The 13,782-nt window shown below is 42.7% G+C and overlaps 1 protein-coding gene across 1 annotated transcript in view; it reads left to right on the forward strand.

The window, feature by feature from the left end:
• Positions 1 to 9,388, forward strand: part of atp2a1 (ATPase sarcoplasmic/endoplasmic reticulum Ca2+ transporting 1) — an 18,359-nt gene extending 8,971 nt beyond the window's left edge. Inside the window, exons 9-24 of the mRNA XM_071533360.1 lie at positions 3 to 144; positions 458 to 624; positions 815 to 903; positions 1,011 to 1,113; positions 1,367 to 1,498; positions 1,857 to 1,982; positions 2,191 to 2,409; positions 2,557 to 2,668; positions 2,883 to 3,106; positions 3,279 to 3,499; positions 3,874 to 4,076; positions 4,607 to 4,692; positions 4,812 to 4,945; positions 5,682 to 5,799; positions 6,667 to 6,784; positions 9,114 to 9,388. Of these exons, the coding sequence (XP_071389461.1) occupies positions 3 to 144; positions 458 to 624; positions 815 to 903; positions 1,011 to 1,113; positions 1,367 to 1,498; positions 1,857 to 1,982; positions 2,191 to 2,409; positions 2,557 to 2,668; positions 2,883 to 3,106; positions 3,279 to 3,499; positions 3,874 to 4,076; positions 4,607 to 4,692; positions 4,812 to 4,945; positions 5,682 to 5,799; positions 6,667 to 6,784; positions 9,114 to 9,124 (2,205 nt within the window). The 3' untranslated portion in view covers positions 9,125 to 9,388. The remainder of the gene's footprint in view (positions 1 to 2; positions 145 to 457; positions 625 to 814; positions 904 to 1,010; positions 1,114 to 1,366; positions 1,499 to 1,856; positions 1,983 to 2,190; positions 2,410 to 2,556; positions 2,669 to 2,882; positions 3,107 to 3,278; positions 3,500 to 3,873; positions 4,077 to 4,606; positions 4,693 to 4,811; positions 4,946 to 5,681; positions 5,800 to 6,666; positions 6,785 to 9,113) is intronic.
• Positions 9,389 to 13,782: the final 4,394 nt, after the last annotated feature.

Below are 13,782 nucleotides of genomic sequence, written 5' to 3' on the forward strand. Positions count from 1 at the left end.
AGGTCATCTCCCTCATCTGCGTGGCCGTGTGGATGATCAACATCGGCCATTTCAACGACCCCGTCCATGGAGGCTCCTGGCTCCGCGGCGCTGTCTACTATTTCAAGATTGCTGTGGCTCTGGCTGTGGCTGCCATCCCTGAGGGTAAGACCCTGCGCTCCCATTGTATCTAGTTGGTGGAGCTCAAAGATTACCTTATGTATGATCTAACCTTTAATGTATGATCTGTCTTCAGTTTTGTGGACCTTTGAACTTTGTAGGTTTAGGGTTAGGGTCTAAGGTGATTGCATCCATCCATTCATTAAGTCTCTTACCTCTTATCCAGCTGGGGGATCTCCAAACGCTCGCATTACTGCAACCGCTGCACCTAACTGGCAGTCAATCACCTTGAGTCACCTTGATTGTATAGTTCATTCAGTCCCTCTTCCTCTCTGCTCCCTCTCTCCCTCCACCTCAGGCTTGCCCGCTGTCATCACCACCTGCCTGGCCTTGGGTACGCGCCGTATGGCCAAGAAGAACGCCATCGTCAGAAGCCTGCCCTCTGTGGAGACCCTGGGCTGCACCTCCGTCATCTGCTCTGACAAGACTGGCACCCTCACCACCAACCAGATGTGTGTAACCAAGGTAGGTTTACACACACACAAAAGATAAGGAGACACCATTTCATTCATTGCAAACAGATTCACACTGTCCAACCATCCACCTCTCATAGGATCCACACAAGAAAGTGTGGAACTGAATGAAGGGAGAGCAGATCTTTGTAACAGATACAGCAGCATCTTGTGACTGTGGTTTGTGTTGTGTTTTCACGCAGATGTTCATCATTGACAAAGTGGAGGGCGACAGTGTTTCTCTTGGACAGTTTGACATCTCAGGCTCAAAGTACACCCCCGAGGGAGAAGTGTAAGTGTTGAACACAACACACACACACGCACGCACAGAAACATACATGCATAGCCCAAGCAACAATACACTGACCACATATTACTGCCAATCTTTTTTTCTCTCAGTACTAAGAATGGCGGCTCTGTGAAGTGCGGCCAGTATGACGGGCTGGTTGAGCTGGCTACCATCTGCGCTCTGTGCAACGACTCTTCTCTGGACTACAATGAGGTCAGGAGAGAATTCAGGATGTTTTGTCTTCATGAGCTTCACATTTGTAAAAGGCCTAAACTGCCTGACTCTCATCAAAGGCACAACATTTAGAAAAGTTTGGATGCAATTTCAAACTGTTCTGGTGCTCTAAGTTGATGCAGTTCTTTCTGTCTTTCTCTCTGTCTTTCTTTCTTTCTGTCTTTCTTTCTTTCTGTCTTTCTTTCTTTCTTTCTTTCTTTCTTTGTTTCTTTCTTTTTTCTCTGTGATGCAGTCCAAGGGCATTTATGAGAAAGTGGGTGAGGCCACTGAAACGGCCCTGTCCTGCTTGGTGGAGAAGATGAACGTGTTCAACACTGAAGTACGCGGCCTGTCCAAGGTGGAAAGGGCCAACGCCTGCTGTGTTGTAAGTCCACAAAAAGAGACTCCCATAGAGTATGGAGTGTCCTGAATTATGGCTTATTGTCCTAGCTACAATGACATCTCATGCATAAAACAGGTCCATTTTGCTCCAAATGATAGTGTGTATATAAACATGTTAAACATGGCTTTAAAATACATTTAAATTCATGTTTAGCTGTCACATACTTGGTTGATTCTTGGGTAAACAGCTCAGTCAATTAGTTTGAGAATGAACAAAATTCAGTGCAAAAAACTATAAACAAACAAAGCAAATCATATTAACAGAGGGTGCTTGACTCCTATTCTGGAGTAGCCTTTGGGTTGGTTTTTGATCCTTGTCCTCTATTTCACCCTCTTTCCAGGTGATCAAGCAGCTAATGAAGAAGGAGTTCACCCTGGAGTTCTCCAGAGACAGGAAGTCCATGTCGGTGTACTGCTCCCCTGCCAAGTCCTCCAAAGCCCCTGTGGGAAACAAGATGTTTGTCAAAGTGAGCTGGTGACACAAGACATACATACTTATGACACTATAGCAAAACTATCATGAAGGATCAAGCTTCTAAATTTGCATGAAACGGCCTAATTGGAGCTAAATCTGATCAAGTCACATTCCACTGTGCATCTCCTTTTAGAACCAAACAACCAAACATCTGCTCACCAATCACATGCAAATTTTGATTGTGTTACCTGCGTCCTCAGGGTGCTCCAGAGGGTGTGATCGACCGCTGCGCCTACGTGCGTGTGGGCACCACCCGCGTCCCCCTGACCGGCCCCGTCAAGGACCGCATCATGACAATCATCAAGGAGTGGGGCACCGGGCGTGACACCCTCCGGTGCTTGGCTCTGGCCACCCGCGACACGCCTCTGAGGAAGGAGGAGATGAACCTGGAGGACTCCACCAAGTTTGCCGACTATGAGGTGAGCGAGCGAGGGGAGTTACAGAAGAAAGATGCATCGGCAAAAACAGGAAGTCTTGTGGTTCAATCCCCTGCTTGCAAGTAGCTCTAAAGGACAGACTGTAACGACTTCACCCCAAGTTTACTTTCCTCTTCATTTTGTCCCCAGACTGACTTGACCTTCGTGGGCTGTGTGGGCATGCTGGACCCCCCTCGCAAGGAAGTTATGAGCTCCATCGAGTTGTGCAGGGCCGCTGGCATCCGTGTTATTATGATCACTGGTCAGCACACCTTTTATACTCCTTATTGCACACAGACTTACAAGTATTCTATTAACCTCCATGGCCCTGCAGTTATTTTCCTCATAAGCTCTCAGGTTATACCCTTTCACCTTCTATACGATGCTTATGTGAGAAGATGAAGACGTTTTCAGCATTTGAGAAATCAAGGGAAAGCTGAAGAGAAAAGACTAGATCTTCTTTTCTGTCCCCCCAGGTGACAACAAGGGCACAGCGGTGGCTATCTGCCGTCGTATTGGCATCTTCTCTGAGGAAGAGGATGTCACTTGCAAGGCCTTCACTGGTCGCGAGTTTGACGACCTGTCCCCATATGAGCAGAAGACTGCCGTCCGCAAGGCCTGCTGCTTTGCTAGAGTGGAGCCGTCCCACAAGTCTAAGATTGTTGAGTTCCTACAAGGCTTTGATGAGATTACTGCCATGGTGAGAGGAAAGGAACTTACTGAGCAGTTTCTTTATCAGTGGGAAGTGTATACTTTCTTGTGTTTATTGTGATTCAAATGGAATGAAATAGTATAACTTGAGGGGGAAATGGACACTTCTTGTCATATTTTATTAACCTTTTTCCCCCATTTTCCCTCAACCCTTCACCAAGACCGGTGATGGAGTGAACGATGCCCCCGCCTTGAAGAAGGCCGAGATCGGCATCGCCATGGGCTCTGGCACTGCCGTTGCCAAGTCTGCCTCTGAGATGGTCCTGGCTGACGACAACTTCTCTTCCATCGTGTCTGCTGTTGAGGAGGGCAGAGCCATCTACAACAACATGAAGCAGTTCATCCGCTACCTCATCTCCTCCAATGTAGGCGAGGTCGTCTGGTGAGTCATGTCCATGGAGATATACTGTGTTCATTTTGTCTGTTATGCAGTGACCAAAAAAGTGTTAAACAAATCAAAACGATCTTATATTTTAGCCTCTTTAAAGTAGCCGCCCTTTGCCTTGATGGAAAGGCAAAGGCTTTGGAAAGAAATTCATACATAGGCATCAACTTCACTATTTATATTTCTCTAAGATACAAATCTCAAGCATTTAAGCATAAACCTTCAGATCAAAATGGCTTTAAGATAATGAAAGACATAATACATTCAATCAGGCGTGTCGCACTATGACCATCTTGAGACACAAATATACTGTATCAAAACTAACACAATAATTCGCTCTTCCTCTCCTTCCCTCACACCCACTCTTCCAGCATCTTCCTGACAGCCGCCCTCGGTCTGCCCGAGGCTCTGATCCCCGTCCAGCTGCTGTGGGTCAACCTGGTGACTGACGGTCTGCCTGCCACCGCGCTGGGCTTCAACCCCCCCGACCTTGACATCATGGGCAAGGCCCCCCGCTCCCCCAAGGAGCCCCTCATCTCCGGCTGGCTCTTCTTCAGATACATGGCCATTGGAGGTACGAGACACGATGCATTTGTTATTTTTTACTTTGGTCTTATCCACCTACTTATTAGTACAGGAACAAGCATGTGGCAAATACTAAAATTTTGCGATAGAAATTAATAATAATGTTATCATTGCCATTGAGTTTTGTTCTCCCTTTCTTTGTTCAGTCTTTCATTCTACCAAATGTGATGCTTGTTTCAGAGTGTTTTCTTACCTACTGAGCATTTGACTTGGTTGAACTTGAGGTTCAGTTTTAAATGGTTCAGTTTGCTTTTATGTTTCTAATAGACAGATGACTCATTCTTTCTCAACAGTGTAATGAGGTTGCACAGATCAGCTGTTTATCAGACAAAATTACTGGAGTGTAGTAGTACACCATGCGGCACTAAAACAAATTGAAAAATGGCAAAATTGTCTCACATGGAGTCCCTGGACAAATATTTATCAGTATTGGGGCGCTTTGGATGAAAGCGTTCAGAATTATGAGTTTAAGACACAATAAGAAGTGATGAATAAACTTCCTCCTGTCTCTTCTTCCAGGTTACGTTGGTGCCGCAACTGTCGCAGCTGCTGCCTGGTGGTTCCTGTACTGCGACGAAGGCCCAATGATCACTTTCTACCAGCTGGTTAGTATTTAATCATCTCTGCCCCCAACTGAAAAACCACACCACCTCTCTACAGAAACACAAACTTATACCCTACTTTGCATATGAATTTGTTTCCATGTTCCCCCGTTCCCTCCCAGTCACACTTCATGCAGTGCAGCGAGGACAACGAGGACTTTGCCGGCGTCCACTGCGAGGTGTTCGAGGCCGCTCCCCCCATGACCATGGCTCTGTCTGTGCTGGTCACCATCGAGATGTGCAACGCCCTCAACAGGTCTGACCAAGACTTTCACTCACAGGGCGTTGTGGTTACTGTGCTGAACTTCCACCTTAGCCCTAACCTCAACTTTGGAATAAATATTACCTTAGAACTAAGATGTTTTCAGGGGTTTGAGTCACAAACAACTGCGTAAAAGTCATTCGCACTCATTTCCAAAACACATAGACACTACTGTAGAAGCTTAGTTGCTTAGTAGCTTATTGCAAAATATAGAAAACAGTTTAAGCACATCAGAAGTATGGGATTATCAGAATTATGATATGAATACAATAATTACATATTTTATTTTGGAGTATTATGTGTTCAAATCATTCACAATGTAACCTCTAAACTATAACATTGTAGGCTTTTAACACTTTCTTATGCAGATTAGTGCAAATTATGTTTATAAGAGACAACTTCAAAACAGAATCCTTGAGCATCCTGAATATTGACATGATACTGGTGTGGATGTAAGCATCCTCATTGGATCAGAAATTTGAGATATTGTTTTTGCAAACCTAGTCCAGGAAGTGTTCCTTTACCGCTCGCCCATGTAATCTTCAATGCTCACATGCTTCTTCACACCCTTTCGCACCCATTTAATTGTATTCATTCTCCCCGACACACAGACATACGCACTCTTACACATGTTCAGTATGCATTAACGTACCCCTCCGCCTCCCCGTCCCACCCCACCCTCCCACCCCCACCTCCTCCTCCTCCTCCTCCTCCTCCTCCGTGCCCCCAGCTTGTCTGAGAACCAGTCCCTGGTGCGCATGCCTCCCTGGAGCAACGGCTGGCTGGTGGGCGCCATGAGCCTCTCCATGTCCCTCCACTTCATGATCATCTACGTCGACCCCCTGCCCGTGAGTCTGGCCTTCTGCACTACAGCCCTCTTCTCCAAAACAAACGCCCCTCAGGCTCCAAAGGCCATTCATCTCCCACTCCTCCTCCCTGCCTCACACACACACTCACACACACGCTGCCTTTCCCACCCTCGTTCTCGCTCACACTCTCACACTACTTATGGATTTTAACGCATCGCTCTGTCGCCCTGATTACTAACAGGGTTGTCGTTTAGGATGTTACACTCGAGACAGTCTCAAGCCTGTCTGCTGATAGCTTTGTGAGGCTTCAGTGAACCACTCTGCTGGTGTGAAAAAACACTTTTTCCTTATTTTTTCTGAAGGTTCTCTGAGACAGTGTAGCAGGGCCCCATAAACCCTCGGCTGAGGCTCAGCCACTAGCAACCTGTTAAGAACACGGGGAAGATAAGACATTTTCTCCCAGCTGCTGTAGCCTCTTGGTAGCAGATTACTATATTTTCTAAAAAAAAAAATTTAAAAAGTGCTGTGTGTGTTGCTTGCTATCTGTGTAGCAGCTTAATCTACCCATTTAAAGTGTATGTCGTAAGGGTGATCTGCCTGGAATTTAGACCAAGAACGCCTCATAACTGAAACAATAATTTGGGTCCAAGCCAGTTGCATTATCTAACATCCATAGCTATAATATCAAGAAGTGTGATCAATGAACCACCCTTTGAAAACATAATAATTCAGTTCTTATAACGAAACCATACCCTGAATATCAGTTGCCATGACTACCCTTATTTATGCGAAGTTGGAAGGGTTTATGAATCCCTTGAAATGCTTATGGTTGTTATGTGAGATGACTGGCTGAATGAATCTGAGCAGAGATTGTTACCTATTAACATGGTGTGCTCTCTCCCACAGATGATCTTCAAGCTCACTCATTTAAATGTGGAGCAGTGGTTGATGGTGCTCAAGCTCTCCTTCCCAGTCATCCTCATTGACGAGCTTCTCAAGTTTGTGGCCCGCACATATCTGGAGGGTAAGCTGAACATTGACCTGTTTAACACACGTATTTCCAAATTTCACACAATTCTAACAGAATTATGTTCATATCGTGTTCGATATTTAAAAATTCAGCAATCCAGAAGAAATGTAGCCTGCCCTATACATGTGAGAGAGCAGGGACCTCATGTACACATCTGCACAAAACAAGATGTGTGCACATTTTTACATGCAAAGTTTATGATTTATAAGAACCAAACATGACCCAAGAGACTATGTGTGATCTCTACACCATGTATGCACATTTTGAAGTGGATTTGGGTCTGGGTTTGCAAGAATGGTGATGGTAGGCTAAAGCAAAAAAAAAAAGCAGGATATGCACTATTGGAAATGTAACAATTTTGACGCAGCTACTTTACCACAATGAATGAAGCTTCAACATTTGTGACAATACTGAAATCACTGTCATTATGGTGCGTTATGTTGGTGCGTATTGATGTGTAATGGCTGCTTTGGTACTATTGGAAGACAATGGCAGATGGTGGTAAGAAGAGGTCATACCAATTTTCTGGCATTTGATGATGACATGCACCAAAACTTTCTATATTACTGTTGCGGTAGTTCATACCATTTTAGACTATTTCTATCATTTATAATGGCAGTAAATGCCTTCAAATAATATCCTCTTTTTTCTGGACTCATATTAGACCCAACACACAATGGCTCGCTGGTGATTTACTGCTATGCCCTTTTTCTATTTTCTTGGCAATTAATGTGTTGAATGAGAAATGAAATACGAAACAGGCAAACATGGGGCATTTCAGCAGCCATTTATAGCCTCTGTAATAGGAAGTTGATGGGATGTGGATATTAAGCTCATTCAAATGTGTACAAATTGACTGCTGCTTGTGTTTTATAACAAGAGACCTGTGTAAAAATGTGTACACATTTTTAGCAGATGCACTGCCTATACAAGGTCCCAGATCTACTTTAAACATATATGTGTATATTTTAAGAATATATGTTCTCATCTTCCTTCTTTAAGATTTCAACCTGATCTTATGACACCAAGACTATTACCCTTTCAATAATGTTTAAATTAAAAGTATAATAATTGATTAATGGAATGTTATGGATAATTTGTGGAAATAATTTGCCTCCCAATTAAATGTCTTTTAATGCATTTCAACTCTTAACCTCTCTCCCCTCTTTTCTCATCCCTGACACTGTTTTACGTGTCCTCCACCTTCTGTCCTCTAATCTTTGTGTCGTTTACTTTGATGACTTAATCCAACTTTCCTCTCCTTGGACTTCCTTTGTCACCACTCCCTTTATGACAATCCAGCCTAAACCTGTTTCCCCCTCCTCCATATCCCTGTAACACAACAAGGTATCCCCCCTTACTCGAGCTTAGTGTTCATAGGCTCTGCATGCAGCTATTGACAGTTTCATGTATTCTCCATGTTTAAGTGACTCTGAGAGACGAGTGGACGATGCCTGCTTGTGTGTGTTTTGTTGATTTCTTTGCTAAATATATATCAGCTCTTTGGTCTCCCTCTTGCCAATCTTTCTGGACTAATGGACTTGGACTGAATATAGCTGTGATCAGTTCTGCTGGCTCTAAATCTGTCAGGAATTGCCATTGGATATGTATTAATTTGTCATGGAATTGTATGGCAGACTTGGTGTTAATCCTTGGAAAAAGCTATGTAGTTGCTAAAGTAGCCGTGCAGCTCCTCTAGAAGTAGAAAACCCTGAAGGTTAGCACCTTTGGTGTCTGCCTCCACTGAAAAAAAAATGACACTTCTATTAGATGACCTTTATCAAACTAATATTGTGCATTTTTACTAACAAGGTAAAACATAATCCAGATGTTGCTGGAAAATAGACCTTGAAGGCTCAGCTGTGATTGTCTAATGAATGTAGCCTTTTTCCATCTAACAGTTTCTTGACCTTGCTCACAGAAAAAGCTTAAAGGGTACTTCCAAATTTGAATTTCAGTTTTTCACTCGTTATCACAAAGGAAAAGGTTTCTATACTGTCACTTTCTATACTCTCACCAAAAACTAGTTTGTGAGCATTCCTCATTAAAATTAATGGGTACCATTGGCTGCAAGCAAGCTAATTAGCTTGCAACTAGTGGTACCACTTAGTTTAAATGAGGAACATCAACAATGCAATTTATAGGAAAATCAAGGGAGAAATGTGGAAACTTGTTCCCCACAATATGACATGAGACTGTCTTAAATTCACTATAGAGAATCTATTTAAACAAAGGGACTATCCAGTCCATCTGAACACATTAACCTCAGATCAGCACAGTGTCATTACCTTACAACTGACTCAATGCTGTCTTGTCCTTCCAGGGAAAGTCTAGAGGAACAGTGCGACAGAGCGTGGACAAGACTTACAGTAAGACAGAGAAGATGGAGAGAAAAGGCTAAGAGTGGCAACATAAAGAGCGTGCCAACAGTCACTTGAAGTGATCAGAAATCAAGTGGCATGAATACATGAAAAAACACCAAAAAAAGCTGCAAAATATTTTTTCCTGTGTATGTACTGAAATTAATATATAGGTGAGTTATTAAAACTATTCTGTGATTATTCTATTCTTAAAGAATAAACATGTATTAAAGAAAAAAAGAATTGTCCAACTTGGATGTGGGTCGTTTTTCAGTTTGTTTTTTTCCTGTTCATATTTGTTCATATTTGTGTATAATTTGCTGTAAATAGATTAATGAGTGTACAATAACCAGTAGAACATGAGAAGATTATGTTGTGGCCAATAACAATCATTTATTTGTGATAGCACTGACCACAATATGACCTTATAAGTTAACTGTTGCTTTTATGCAACAGTACATTATCCTTAACTAGAAAGGTGCATTTTCTGGAGAAAATGCGTGTGATTGCTGAGAGTGCAAACTGTGGCTTGTCAGTAAAAAACACTGGTGCAGTTTAGTGTGGGTACAGCTCACCCTTTCTGTTGGCTGTCTGTGACTGGTCTATCACTCTCCTCTTTCCCTCTTTCGTATCCTATGGCTGTATTTATGTCACATATTTCCACTTGTGGTCTCTGTCTCATCTGCTTCACTCTCTCCCTGTTCTTCAGTTGCTGTCTCACTCTCTTGGTAAAACAGGGATAGGTAACAACTGACTGCATCTACATACTGGTGCTGATACTGGTCCTATATATGTACCAGTGGCTGTGTGTGTGTTTGTGTGTGTGTGTGTGTATGCGGGTGGATGTGTACTGATGTGTAATGCATGTGGCAGACTATACACGCACTGGCACTCGCACATACTGGTACTAGTAACTGTGTGTGTGTGTGTGTGTGTGTGTGCCTGTGTGTCTGTGTGTGTGCGTGCAGGTGGATGTGTACTGGTGTGTAGTGTGTGTGGCAGACTATACAAGTACTGGTACTTGCACACACTGGTACACATACTGGTACTATATACGCACCAGCAGCTGTGTGTGTGTGTGTGTGTGTGTGTGTGTGTGTGTGTGTGCGCGTGCATGTTTTTGAACAAAACTGTGGATCGTCTGTTCAAACTGAAACAGCTGAAGCAAAGTATAATATGTGTATGTAATGTTAAAACTGTGAGAAATGTGGCAGTTTAAAACACTTCTGTGAAGGAGCTGTAATGAGTGTCAAAATGATAAGTAATAATGTTAGAAATGTACTAAAATTTCATAATAGTAACAAGTACAAAAGTAAGAAAATATGTAGGAAGGCTTATGTGTAAAAGGTGGAAGGAGCATGAAAGGTATGAAGTAGGAAGGCTATTTTGTGAAGAGTAGAGGGTAGAGGTGAAGGGTACAAGGAGTATGAAGAGTAGGTATGGACTGGTAAATGGACTGCATTTATATAGCGCTTTTATCCAAAGTGCTTTACAATGCCTACATTCACACACACATTCATACACCAATGGTGGCAAGCTACCATGCAGGGTGCTGGCACAACCATCGGGAGCAATTTGGGGTTCAGTATCTTGCCCAAGGACACTTCGACATGCGGATTGGAGGATTGGAGCCGGGGATCTAACCACCAACTTTCTGATTAGTGGACGACCTGCTCTACCTCCTGAGCCACAGCCGCACCTCCTGAGCCACAGGTATATATTCAGTAGAAAAAAAATACAAAGTAAGAAAGTGACAAGTCCTAATGTTAAAAATGTTCTAAAATGTAATAATACTAAGAAGTAAAAAGGTATGAAAATAATTATGTAAAAGACATGTTGAAATGGAGAAGAGTGAATTAAGCAGAAGAGCTGCATGTGTTAGAGAGCAGCAGTGCAGCAGAAACTACTGTGAAATAGTGGAACACTAGTGTCGAACAAATGTTAATATCTCAAAAACTATATATCGCATCGCTTATATATTGACATTGTGAGTGAGAGCAGACGTAGCTGAAGGGTTTGATGTATAATATGTGTATGTAGTGTTAAAGTTGTGCGAACTGTCACAGTTTTAAAATGTGTGAATTTAGTAAAAAGTACAGCTTGTACACTCTGCTAGAGTGTGTTATGACATCACGCACTCTAGCCTGGCTCCATAGGGTCCCATTATAAAGGTTGAAAAAAGTATAAAACTTAAACTGCGATTTCTCAAAAAGTACAAAAGGTATCAAAAAGCTGAAGCAGAGTAATAAAGTACTAAAAGTGGTGACCCGTTTAAAGTTTGAATTGAGTGTCTAGCTTAAAGTATGAAAGAGTAGTTAGAGTTCAAAGAGGGCATGGTTTGAACAGTCCTCCCATAGACTTGCATTATAAAAACAGTTACTAAAAAGTTGAATAGTTCAAAAAGTATAAAAGATATAAAAAAGTTGAATACATGTAATAATGTCCTCAACAAGCTGAACAGTTTAACGTTTGAATGAAGTTTCTAGCTGAAAGTATGAACGAGTAGTTAGAGTTCAAAAAGTGCTGACTTTGAACATTCCATCCATTGACTTCCATTATTAAAAAAAATGGAAAAAAGTAGAATATCTTAAAAAGTAGAATAGATATCAAAAAGTTGAATACAAGCCTGCATGTCCTAAACAAGCTGAACATTTAGAAGTTTGAATGGAGTTTCTATCTTAAAGTATGAAGGAGTAAATAGGTGCCAAAAAACTGACTCAGCAATCACACAATAATCCAAACTCATTTTGGGCATTCAATCAGAACCAATCAGAACACGGCTTCGCTTCGGCATGCTTCCATTCCGACCGATTATGACATCATTGGAGCTGGACTGTGCTCTACCAATCAGAGCCTGTCTCAGCTGCACTGATGACATCACAATCAGAATTGTGGTGTTTGGTCGCAGCAGCCCAGGGGATAAAAGGCCGCGCTCGAGGTCTTGAGCTTCATACCTTACCTCAGTAAGGTATCCTCCTCTGGGCGCTGGTAAAGCTGATGCTTTCAGACCAGTAGCTATTGGACGCTTTATGGGTGTGTTTGGAGACTTTCTCTTTATTTGTTTTTGTTTTTTTTCTAGCTAATTTTGATAGTTTGGACCAGGTGGCGTGGCGGCTAGTGAACGTGGTTCGTTGAAGAGCTGGTGGTTGGTACGAAGAGGCGCCGTTCGTGTCCTGCTGAAGCCAACCCGCCAGCCGCTCCAAAGGTGCAGTCTGGCGGTTAGCGATGGTGGTTCGTTGAAGAGGTGGTGGTTGGTACGAACAGACGTGGTTCACCTCCCGCTGAAGCCAACCTGCCAGCCGCTTTAAAGAAGTGGTCTGGCGGTTAGCGATGGCGGTTAGTGATGGTGGTTGGTACAGAGAGATGCAAACCCGCCACCCAGTCCAAACTATCAAAATGAACTAGAAAAAAGTCCAAACTACCCAGTCCAAACTATCAAAATTAACTAGGATGGATCGGGTGGCGTGGCGGCTAGCAAACGCGGTTCGTTGAAGAGCTGGTGGTTGGTACTAAGTGGCGCCGTTCGCGTCCCGCTGAAGCCAACCTGCCAGCCGCTCCAAAGGTGCAGTCTGGCAGTTAGCGATGGCGGTTCGTTGAAGAGGTGGTGGTTGGTACGAACAGACGCGGTTCGCCTCCCGCTGAAGCTAGCCTGCCAGCCAGGAGCCTGCAAAAGATGGTCTGACGGTCGCGATTAAGCCAGCTGCTCTAAAGAAGTGGTCTGGCGGTTAGCGGTGGCGCTTCGTTTAATGCTATCTTATCTTATCTTATTTTATCTTATCTAATCTTATAGAGTTATAGGCCCTTGTCAAAGTCCACAGTAAGAGCTTTACCAGGGGCTCCAGGGAATGTGGTGGGTACTGCTGCTGCAGTACTTTTAAGCCGCGTGGTATTAGTCAGTAGTGGCAAGCAACAACACTGCTGCTGCTGCTGCTACTACTACAGCAGTATAGGCCTAGCAGTGGTAATTCCAGTAGTTCTCATTACAGATATCTGAAATATTTTTAAAGTAGCATTTTGGCTAGTCATAATGTAATGAGCGATATTGTAAATTAGCATTTAGGATATCTCTGATTACATTATGACCAACCGAAAAGCTACTTCAAGATATCTCTAATTACATTATTACTAGTGAAAATGCTAATTTAAGATATCTTTTTTACATTATGACTAGTCAAAATGCTAATTTAAGATATCTCTAATTACACTATGACTAGTCTACTTGAGGTATCAAACACAAGGCAGAGTCCAGTTAGGGATGAGGTTGGGATATGACTGGCATGCTTGGTGATTGATGACATATGTGGTTTCAATAGTGAATGTCCTGTATCACAAACAACCTGAATTGAACAACATTGAACAACTGATTGAAAATGAGATTAATTTTGTTTTGTATTGCCCACATTACCATGATTTAAGAATGAGATAAAACATGGATTCTCATGGATTATCACTTTAAGTTCCTACAAAAGATTGCACATGAAAGGCCTAAATTACTATGGATACCTTACACAATGCATTGATACTGCAGAAAATTCTTTCTTGAATACTAGAGAGAAATTGGTTTGGCAATATTGTTTGTTTGTGAACTGTCATGCCAATAAAGCACCTTGAATTGAAATTGAATTGTGAGTT

Source organism: Centroberyx affinis, unplaced genomic scaffold, assembly GCF_046629955.1.
Source record: "Centroberyx affinis isolate AG114_WGS23_722 - 3 ecotype Tasmania unplaced genomic scaffold, CSIRO-AGI_Caff_v1 ptg002360l_1, whole genome shotgun sequence".
NCBI lineage: Eukaryota > Metazoa > Chordata > Actinopteri > Beryciformes > Berycidae > Centroberyx > Centroberyx affinis.